This window comes from Brachycentrus maculatus, unplaced genomic scaffold (assembly GCF_059751285.1).
Source record: "Brachycentrus maculatus isolate JH-2025_06_01 unplaced genomic scaffold, ASM5975128v1 h1tg001311l, whole genome shotgun sequence".
NCBI classification, from domain to species: Eukaryota; Metazoa; Arthropoda; class Insecta; order Trichoptera; family Brachycentridae; genus Brachycentrus; species Brachycentrus maculatus.
This window is the reverse complement of record NW_028281975.1, coordinates 25,420-37,527: the sequence shown is the minus strand read 5'-3', so window position 1 is coordinate 37,527 and position 12,108 is coordinate 25,420. Positions and strand designations below refer to the sequence as shown.

Below are 12,108 nucleotides of genomic sequence, written 5' to 3'. Positions count from 1 at the left end.
TGATGCCAACAATCACAGCGCCAATAATACCCACACAATGATTGATAAAAAATAGCATTTAAAATAAAAATACGAAAATAAAAGCCATCGCAGTCATTGCTCAGCAAACAGACATAACAACAATAACAACAAAACTTTCAGCAATTTTTTTCTCGAATAACTCATAAAAAACACCTCCCACAAAATAAACATAAATAGCCACCCTTATTAGAATAACGAACAGCTCATCCTTTTCTCCCAATTAAACAATTCGATTAAGTTTATAAGATCCGTAATCCTCGAATTGCTAAACACATCAAAGTCAAGGCAAACGAATCAAACAACAATAGATTAGAGCCAATTCTAAACTATGAAACTCATTAATCGGCTCTTGAATGATAATGAGAGCCTACTTTCAGTACTTAAGTTTATGTTTACCGATTTGAGCATTGTAATTTCCAAAGATGATGAAAAATCGACGAACTTTAAAGCAATAGTCAAAAATAAGATAGACGCGAACAACAGTAAGAGTTTGGCGCAACTATCGTCAGAATTGATGCAAAAGCTGAGAGTAAAGTCAATCAGAACCCAAACACAACACATAAGTTCGGAATTCCTGTAGATAAATCAGAATCAATTCGAACACAATGACAAATCACAAATAACATCATCGAGGATTAATTCTCAAAGGAGCAATAAAAAAAGTAATAAAAATCAGAAAGAAATGAATGCAACTATTGAATACGGTAATTATACAAAATAGACAATTGCTCAAAATCCTGAGGCCAATACAAACATCGAAAGCCAACAAAATAGAAGAATATAAAAAATGAATCACTTATTCAGCCAAAAGAGGCTATTCACAAAAAAAGAAAGGAAGAGCAATAAATGCCTCAATAAATCTGAAATCATTTCAAAATGAGTGCCACAAATCAAAGAGTAAAGGCATTCGATGATCAGCTAATAATCTATGTTTATTGAGTGTAAAATATTCAGATATATTTGTTTATGATCAGTTATTATTTGATAGTAAGTTTGAAAGGCTGGACAAATGAAAAGGAAAGATTAGTCACAAAGTATGCCAAATTCCGTAGCAAACTTACTTAATTTAAATAAGCATATAAAAGGGCTTGGAAACGAACTCAAAAAGAACAAGAGTCACATGGAAGGGATAAAAATTGGAAGATTTTCAATAAATAAGCTGTTACTGAATGTTCGCCTAATCATTACTATCAGAAACTTCTGGATTTTTATGCGCTTAAGAGATCCGATTCTATCACAATTCTTGGCTTGAGAGGGTCGATCCACGTGTCTCGATAAATAGTGCCCAAGGCCTTGAAATGAGGCTCCATCAGCAGCTTGTATTCCCCATGATATGTAACATTTCGAGGAGTGTATGTTTTATTGATGACCTTGCTGAAGTCATCCCCTCCATTAATAATCAGGAAATCAATGCTCACGCCTCGATAAGTTTTACTTGGCTAAATTGCAGTCCCATTTTGAAATTAAGCAGATATCAGTTCCCTTGAGCTGCTGTCTCCAGTCCCAGTTATTTTCACACGACTGAAGATGTTCCAAAGGTGATAGAAGCCATTACTACCACTTTGCACTTTACTCAGCATCTATTGCAATTCCAGCCCTGTGATATCGAAGCTGATGAGCTGGTTCTCAAAGGGAAACATGTTGTAGAACTGTTGATACTGTATCATGCCAGGGAGCCATTGCGTGCGGAAGGATCCAGGGTTGAGTACAGTGAAATCCGCAGTTGGGAGGGCTTCATGCATCATGCTTGTCACTAGATTGCCCAATTCAGATTACGATGTGCTCACCTTGAACAGCTCAACCCGATTTGCGACAATATCCACCAAAAATGGGGCCATATGCTCTCTCCACTTCTCATACATTGCATCTAATTATAAATGGGGATAGACATCTTCGCCATGAAATTTCCATGTCTTCAGGTTGCCAGCATTTGCGAGTTCCTCTCCGGCTAAGTAATTGCATCTGCCAGTTTTTTCGAACACTCTTTCACACACAGGAATCGGCCCCTCGATGGTCTTGTTGATGATTTTGCGATTGTCATCAAATGTAAGATATAACGCATTGAAATAGTAGCCTCCGTTAATGACTCCCATGTAAGGGACATTCCTGATGAAGTGATGAACCATTTTATGCCGATGTCCTTGGATTATTCCATCGATAGTCCCTTCAGGCACAGATTCCACCAATTTAGTTATTTCATCAACGTAGCATGCATCCTGTGATGTGATGTTTTCCCATGTTCTGCGATACGCGAAATCCCCAAAACACTCATCGCCTAAGTGTCCGACTATGATCACGGCATGTGCACCTGCTTTCCTCAGTTTAGCAGATTCGTCCAGAACAAATCTTTGATAATCAAGAAATTGGTAAGATGGAAACTTCCCACTTGAAAACCCAGATGTCGACGTTGGGGTTTCGAGGGTGGCGAGCCCAATAACGCCAATCAATATTCCATTTTTAAATGAGTGCATTCGGGAGGACTTCTGCTTTGGTAGAAATTCAACCTCGCCCTTCTCCGATCGAAGATTGGCTGCCAAATTAGTGCTCTCCTTGCCATTCATATACGGGAATAAAAACTATGGCCCGAAATCAAATTAATGATTGCCTATTGCTGACCCTTCCATTCCCATCAGATTGTAAAACTCACTCATGATGACTCCACTGCTGATCAGCTTGGAAGATTCAATACCTCCTTGGAACTGGTCTCCGGCATCGAGGTACATGGTCCGATCGGGATTTTACTCCTGCAATATTTGTATCAGCCGGGCCAGAAACACAAGTCCTCCATAGTTATATTTTTCATTGGTATCTTCCCGCACCAATGATGTCGGCAAAGCAGCCCCATGAAGGTCATTGGTCCCTATTATCACAATAGTCTATGCCGAACTAACAATGGCAACTGCAAACAATAAGCTGACAAGCAATTTCGATATGTCCATAAATAATACAATTTATTACAATTCATTCATAATTCCTCATAACCGATAAATCTGAACGGTAGCACAATAATATATATATAGATCCATGATAAAAAAAAACAGACATATCTTCAAATTATAGCACATGCTTTTTTGATTGCAGTACATGAATCATTGCTATTTCATCATTGTGTTGTTTTTAGTGTTTATGTAAATATAACTGCAATCTCATAGATATCTTTATAGGAGTGGAGTTAAGTTATTATTATTAGAGGAAGGGAAATTCGACTCAAATATAGTAATAGTAATAGAGTATTCAGATGTATTGATTATGTATGCAAATGCTAATTATATAAACTCAAATCAAATGAAAAAGTAGTCGGGTAATTAGGACTATGATGCCAAGACCTATTGTGAGCAATGCGAACGCTTCATCAAAACATAGCACTATCTCATTCATCAGGCAAAATGCCGAGGAGAGAATCTATCGGAATCTCGCAGCTCGATCTCCTCCAAAATACGATAAAGACACTCAATGAGTTATAAAAACAGAAAAAGCCATTTCCTGAAAGTATAGAAGTAGCAACCAAATAAACTTCAGCCTTAATAGTAAGTTCAAATAATTTGCCTCTTTTGTGGTAAAAATCAAACGCTTCTCGAATTGGACAGTCATCCAAGCATATGCGCGCATCGCGATGTCTAATGCGAAGGTTGTTAAATATAGTACCCTATATCATTGATATCACAACACCGTCTCGTCTGCCCAAGAATCAGATTCAATGGCGAATAAATGATGAATGCCGATTTATAAAGCTAAAGTGACGGATCTGCCGATAGTTCAATTCATGGCTTATATGTGAGCATAAATAATGTGATATAAAATCTCATCGAGAATGAGCGAAATGCTGAAGAGTTTCTGATTATGTTCCTTGCATCAATAAGAGCAGCGGGGGAAATAAATGATGGCATTACATTGGCTTAAATTAACAAATTCTAAATCCAAAAGTATCATCAGCAAAGCGAAGAAGCTGATTTATGCACAATTTGCTATTGCGATTTTCAATAAGGCCAAGAAGCAATGCATTTGCCATGCAAACACATTTACCACCCTTAATGTATTCGCCAATGGCTTCAAAAAAATTAGAAATGCCCACTTTGTAAAAGGTCAGTGAAATAAAAGCCAAATAAAGAAGAAGCTTAGGGCAGAGATAGAGCCGATGACGGTGATAGAAGCGGAAATTTCTTCTCCATTCGATTTAGTATGTGATCTAATTTATAATTGAAATTATTCTTATCTCTCAAATTAATTCAAGTTATAAGCACTTATAGAAAATGCTAAATTATGAATAAATGAATGCCCTGAATTTATTCATTCAAAGCCTATCATACAAATCCTTTGTTCAGAGGTATTTAATCATTCGTACGACTGACTCGTTAGCAGGGAGACCTTTAAAAGGGGTCGTGCCATTCGTTAAAACGAAAGGCTGATAGAAAACCTCAGCTTTGGCGACAAATCCGAGCTTTTTAGCAGCTCCTTGAGATTTAATGTTCATGCAATCTGCCATGACACACTTGTAGCCCTGCTCCTTTGCCCTTTGCATCGCGACGTTCATCATCTGGCTGAAGATTCCTTTCCTGGTGTAGTCTGCCCGAGTGGACCATGTGAATGACAGAACTGTGCTTTAGGGGTCTTCTGACGAATAAGCCTCATCGATGGCCCCCAGAATTTAACATAATGCCTCTGTTTTTTCTGAGCATTCCTCCGGTTTTTTCAATTTGAGGTAGTCTTTGTAAGGCATGTTGGTCACAACAGAGATCGGCTCATTCTTTTCATTGACGTAGGCCATCGCAAAATCGAAATCCTTGCATCGATCTATGATTGGATGAAAAAGAGGAAACAGATCCTAAGGGGTTAAATCGAGATAATGGCATACAGGTTCGTCTTTCCAGAATGTTGTCTATACCTCTGAGAGCATTGTTTTGTAGTCTACCTCGATCAGAGGGACGAGTTTAAGATTCTTAATAGTATCCGGCTATATCATAAAAGATTTACGACGAAGTCCTAACTAAATAATTTGTTAGTTTGCTATGATTTTATGGATAGTTATTTGAGAGCTGAATTTCGGAAATACCTTCGCCTCGATCCAATTAAATTATTATTTATAAAAATTAGAACAAAACCATGGATGAATTTGACCTTTATCGACCCGAAGAAAAGTATTTCGGGCAATAAATACAGCCAATGCAATGGAAAGAAACTAACAGTGAAGTACATAATGCAATCATCATGAGCGGCTTCCCCTACGATGAAGGCACACGTCGCAATGGAGGAAGGATCGGTGGCGCGATGGCGACAACGATACTCAGAAGGTATCTGAAATAGAAACAAATTTATATGCATCACAAAATCGCCATTTATGACACTGGAGACATTGATTCGGAACTCACTTTGGAAGAAGCGCATGAGCAGTTCTATGCCAAACATAAAAGTATATTGAAATAGTCGATTGGAAAGAATAATCTTTTGGTTGCGTTTGGCGGCTCTAACGACCAAAGCTATTGCAACGTGCGAGGACTTTTATAATGTTATCCAAGTTCAAAAGTAGGTGTCATAAACATAGATGCTCATTTCGATGTCCGTCCTTTGAAAGAGGGCAAAGCTCATTCGGGTTCTCCCTTCCGTCTTATGCTTTAGCACCCAATCTTCCAAGCCAACAGCTCTAAGTTTATCGAGTTCGCGAGTAAAGGGTCGGTTTGCTCGATCTAACATTATGAATATCTCCAAAGCAAAAACGCATAAGTCTATTGGCTTTAAAAAAACATCCGCACCGTAATAATCCCAGAACACAGCAAATATCAAACCCAAGCAGGCTATCTCTTGAGCAACATCATCACAAAACTTATCGAATAGCATAATTGTGAAATAATCTTCATATCATTCGATTTAGATTCCATCAATAGTAAATCCATGCCAGGAGTCTCTGCGCCGAGTGTAGTTGGAGGATTGTCAAGTGAATAAGCAGTATAGATAATGAAAATTGCAGGCAGTTGCGATCGAGTCAAACTGGTCGATTTCTCGGAGTTCAACCCTTCAGTCTAATCAATACTTTCGTCGGCTATGTTGATTGAGATGTTTTATGAATTATGCAATAGCTATGGAAAACTCTGCAAAGAGAAATGATATATATTTGGGATGAAGAGATAACAAAGTGTCATATATGCTGCCATTTATTTCATAGAAGCAGCTGTATCTCATAATAATAATATTAAATCTAATTTTTTATATCACTCCATAATCCACACTCTTTACACTTTAAAACTCATAAGATTCACACGATCACCGATATTAATTCCGTACAATAATAATGAAACGCAAACAGATAAATAAATAAATGGCCTATATTTCAATCAAGACCAAGCTCTTTCATCCTACTTTAATATATTTAATTTTGTTAGCTGACAGACTTTAAGTGTCCAAACGCTTCAGTCTTCCTCCAAGATATCACATGCTTTTTACAATATTAACCCAATACTTTTTTATACTCTTCGAAAAGCTCATCACAAACTTTTCTGCTACCCTGGATCTAAGTTTTGATTTTTGATTCCTCCATGCATAATTATGCATATTCCAGGATTTATTGAAGCTTTTTAGTCCGGGTTTTATCCTCAAACATAGTTTTTATGAATTATAAGGGCATCAAGGATTTGTACTATGCTAAAATGTTTTAGAGTCCGCTGTTGTCTAACTATAATGGGTTAATTTTTGACTTTAAATAAAGAGAAAGCCTTTTAGATTGGTATTTTTATTCAAAGTAAAATTCAACCGAGATTTTAGAAAGCGGATCACTGAGCAATCTCTAAATACTCGCATATTTTAAATCTTGAGTATAAGTCATAAACTTAAAAGCGCCTACTTTCTTTTCGCTTTGGTAATAAGTTGAAAGCAGCAGCATGCCAGTCAACAAATTGCTAATACAATCCACATAATGGACTATGTGAGTGCTTATCAACCGATTTGGATCTTCTCTGCTTGTATGATGGTTATTTTAGTTGATTTTTTATATGATTAATCTTGTTAGTATCACACTTAGTTTGAGAGCCAGTAAAATGTTATATTGCATTCGAAAGGATAGCCTTTAATCAACCCGATAAGTAAGGGTATAAAGCACTATGTATAAAACCAAGATAACTAAAAGCTTCACAAGAAAGTAAGTATTTATCGATTGGTCGGTCCATTTGTCGCACATGAACTGATCATTCTGAGGGATGAGTCCGAAGATATCGAAGGGTATGTGTGAATATTCAGACTTGAAATATATTTCAAGTAGGGCAGTCAAGGAACTATAAAGGAGAGCCAGAAAAATTAAATTTTTCTCGCTGCTGAATAGTCCCTTTATGCCTGCCCTCAATTACCCATTATTTTTGACCAGTATGAAATTGTTTTTCACATAGATCAGCAGCACGCGAACCAATCTCAACAAATAAGTAAAGACAATTGATTACATGCAGAATGTGTAGATCAGATTGAATGGCCCAAGAAGCCAATATTACGAACCGTCGTAACAGGCTAGCATTGTAGGCTAAGGCGAGCTGACAATAATAATTAGTTTGGCTGCAAATAGGGCCCCACTTGCCATAATGAGCATGATCTGTTCATAGATTATGATGTTGGGAGAGTTCTGCTTATAGGGGTAAGCTTTGGCGACTGATTACTGGCACAGATAGCCTATTAGGAGGACGCCACATAAAAAGTGAGAACTCAAGGATAGTGATTATGGCCATATTGTGCTTGACATCTTGAAATCGTCTGACATTCGCTTTGTCTCCAATAATGATTGTGGATTATAAATCTACTCGAATTATTAACTCTTTGTCCTGCAAATTATATGTCGATTGTATTCATAATCATAAATATAGTGGCTGATTGTTTACATTCTTAAATTTACTATATATTTCGACAGATTATATGTAAGGATTGTGTTCCTAATAAAGTATTTACTATTATTGTTGTGTTATTCCTCATCTTTGTTTTGAGGCTTTATTGTTATCGTCTGTCTAATTAAATGATAATTTGGTTTTCTATGATAATTTACTTCTGCATTGCTTCAGAGTCTACATAAACACTACAATGATAAAACAATAATAAAAATATATCACAGTCAGTCAGAGTTAGTCACACCCTGAAGCTAGTTGCACAATCATACAAATGCAGCTATATATGTTATGTATGTATTGTGTAAGTTGATGATAATATACTCAAGAGTTGCCTTCATCAGAGATCAATCAATGACGTTTGGTAAATCAGCCTTGAGGTAGCTCTGCCGCAAATTAATTGAAGCCTATTGATGGAGCAATAAGCCTTTAGAAGCATTGGGCCTTGAAGGTTTGTTTGTTTGTTTGTTTAGGATTGGTGAAATTATTATAATAACCATTTCGATTAATTCATTATCATTTGATCAAACCATTAAATCGAATAATTTAATCGAATTATTTGCGAGCATTGGGTCGATTGCATTGTATTGTTGAGCTTGAAATGCATCATCTCAATACCAGCCTGTTGTTATAGATTGTTCAATTGTTATGGATTATTCAATTGCGATAGATTTCAATTGCAATGAATCTCAATCGTCCCCCTTAATTTGAATAATATGAAAATTGCAAGCATATCCTAAAATTAATTAAAAGGCGCGTTGTCTCAATGTGTATCAACATCCCCCATGCATTAATTAACAGCCGCTGTATATTAATTAGCATATTCCCGCATAGACTTGATGAATAGACAATAACAACAGTTATAATCCCATATGAAATATAAATATATATTATACACATTGTTGATGATGATTTCTTCTTCGTCCCACAATCGCATCAAGCAACTCTTCCCATCATCATACCTACAGATCCCATAATCTCTAATGCATAACCATCGCATCGATCAGCTCTACCTCCAATAGTTTGCACATCATCCCATAGTCTTCATGCTCTTCATGAACGACCATCTCGCACAAATCTAACACATCAATAAATATGGCATTGAAAGAGTCTACAAATGGATGGCTATTGCGGTTTTTGTGCATCCTGTGCTCATTACCTCTGTGCAATCGCTCATCATGAGGATTTAATCGCATAGCAGAATGAAGGACTTGTTGTTGTATCGAATGCATGATGGTAGTGCTGTGGATATCACGGGCATATTGGAAGCATTGAACATACTGTCAGGGGTCAAGGGCTTTAATTTGTCGATATTTGGCATCACAAGGCAGCAATGTCTCGAAATATAAAACAGTGTATTCAATTTAAATAACGATGAGTACATCATGGCACTATTCTCTAATTTCGTCATTGAACTGCAGACAAATACATCGGATGCATCCGACGCAGCCAATGAAAGTGTATTGACCAAACGCGCAACACTCTCAAAATAGGCAATCAAACAATTAAAATAATTCCTACATCTGATCCACCAAACCAAGAGCAACATCCTCGAGAAATTGCATAGATAGCCTATATTCGAGCAATAGTAGCTGAGTTTCACAGCATAGTAAAAATAACAAATGCATGTCATTGACTTAGAGATCGCATCTTACAATGGCATCGTACTCGCAGAATATCTACCATCGGATTACAAAGGAGAGTATATATAGATATGGATTGATCGGACAGTTGAGCTTAATTCCTTGTTGGGCAACTTCGTCTGCAAATAAAAGTATGGGGAGTTTGAGTATGTGAAAGGGCCATTGACTTACGCGATGTAAAAAGGAATAATGATACTCTTGAACAATTTCGAACAGATTTCCAATGAGCTACTCGTCAGTTTCCGGACATTGGCTGAAGAGCATAAGATTTATCACAACCAGAAGTTTATTATCCATGCGAAAGGCGGCTTCAAGATACTCGCACTTTGCAGCAATACCAGCAGATAGCGCATCATGAGCAAAATAGGACATAACTCATACATCAAGTGTTTGGATTTCAAGAAAAGAATGATTACGGAGGAAATGCCATTTATTGAGAATCAGGATAACTATGCGTACCTTTTAGATGTGTTAGGCGAACATCAACGCAAATATGGGTACATCAGCGCACATAAGCTTTGGAATCGGATAATCAGAGCTCGGTCGGCTATGCTATAAACAAACGAACAGGACACAAACAAGCTTTGGGGCACTTATTTCACTCAATCCTTTAAAGACAGCTTGGATCTAGAAACCAGAGATCTTACTAATACACTCGATTCATCGCGAACCATCCACAACGAGGAACACTACAAGAGCATCAGAATCGGCAGAAGTCTCATCGACACCAGCCGCCAGTTTCCCAATGTGAAGAGTATTGTCAAGACTCAGTATTCTTTATCAATTTTGGAGAGACTTGCGATTTGCATGGAAACCAGTGAGACTCCATTGCTGATAAGTGAGACTGGATGCGGGAAGACTACTTTGGTGCAGTATCTGGGAGAACTTGGTGGCCATAATTTGTATGTTTATAACATGTCGTCAGGCACTGATGCTATGGACTTAGTCGGAGGATTCAAGCCAGTCGATTGTAGGATGCTACTCAGAGAACTATTCTTTTCCTTTATGTAGAAATTTAGAATGATTCCTGGCTCCGATAGAAACTAATCATATTTACAGAATCTCATGAAAATGTACCAAAACAGTCAATTCAATCGACTTCTCCCGAGTCTAATTGCCTCAATTACCAAAATCAAGGAAAAACTGTCATCGGAAGAAAACACAAAGGAACTACAGGAGTGGCAATAACTGAAGAAAAGGTTTGAAAGTATTTATGCGAATTTGGACCGAATTGACAGTAGTTTGGTTTTTAGTTTTTTGGAGGGCAATCTCATAAAGGCGATGAAAAATGGCGATTGGGTGCTCATCGATTAAATCAATTTGGCGTCTAATGATGTTTTACAGAAGGTTGTGCCATTGATTTCAGGCAAAAGCTTATTGCTGTATGAAAAGGGAGACTTGACCTATGTGGAGAGACATACGGATTTCAGAATAATCGCATGCATGAACCCAGCAAACGATTCAGGCAAGAAACCACTACCAGCAAACTTGACCTAAAAATTTACGGTGCTCGATTTGCAAGAGCCAACCAAAAATGATGTGGAGATGATGGTCCAGTAAACATGCGCGCAACTGAACCCTCAGGAGATCTCCAAGATATACTTCGAAGTGAAAAAAGAGAAGACGATATCTTTGAGGAACTTATCAAGGTGTATGGCCTATCTGAACAAAAATAAATAAATTTATACTTTCAATCGAGCTCTCTATGATGCTCTTCTGTTGGGATTTCAGCATAAGGCCTTGCTTAAAGGCTATGAGAACACTGCACAGCCAAGGAAAGTTTAGGGGTTCACTGAAATGCATGGGTTCTTAGTTCAAAATGGAGGGTATGCCAGCCAAGAACAACCAGAGGTATTTCACTTAACTTAAACATTCCAAGAGCATCTAAGAGATTTTCTAAGGGCCATCGCAGGCACCGATCTCCCTGTCCTGCTCGAAGGTCCAACTTCAGCAGGCAAAACAAGCATAATCAAGTATGTAGCAGGTATTGCAGGCTTCAAATTTGTCAGGATAAACAATCATCAGCACACATAAATCGAATAGTATTTGGGGAACTACTTTCCGGACAAGCAAGGCAAGCTTGTCTTCCGTTAGGGGCCTCTCGTAGAAGCAGTCCGAGAAGGATACTGGCTGATCTTAGATGAGCTGAATTTAGCAAGGACATAAATTCTGTAATGCCTGAACCGCTTGCTTGATGATAATCGAGAACTCTTCATTCCGGAGCAGCAGAAACATATAAAGCCTCATAGTAATTTCAGAATATTTGCCACCCAGAACCCTTCCTCGTATTCGGGTAGAAAAACACTCTCTCGGGCATTTCGCAATCGCTTCATCGCATTGAATTTCTAAAACATTACAATCTAGGACACAATGGCAATCATGAAAGTCCGTAGGCCTATCCTCTCAGATTCCAAAGAGTTGTTCCTCTACGTCAAGAAGATACTTTAAAGTTTGCACAACTATCGAAGCAAGCAACGAGTCTTCAGTAAAGATGGCATCATAACCATCAGGGACCTTTTGAAATGGACAGGCCGCAAATTTACAGACAAAAACTCTTTCATGAAAGAAGGATACGCTCTTTTAGCAGAGAGATT

General features: G+C 37.7%; 1 protein-coding gene across 1 annotated transcript; it reads left to right on the top strand.

The window, feature by feature from the left end:
* Nucleotides 1-11,389: 11,389 nt before the first annotated feature.
* LOC148299140 (uncharacterized) lies at nucleotides 11,390-11,863 on the top strand (the record flags this gene model as incomplete). Its single annotated transcript, XM_088276355.1, is given in 1 exon segment — nucleotides 11,390-11,863. A coding segment is annotated over 1 exon segment (474 nt), but the record flags the coding sequence as incomplete, so codon positions are not given.
* Between the last annotated feature and the right edge of the window lie 245 nt (nucleotides 11,864-12,108).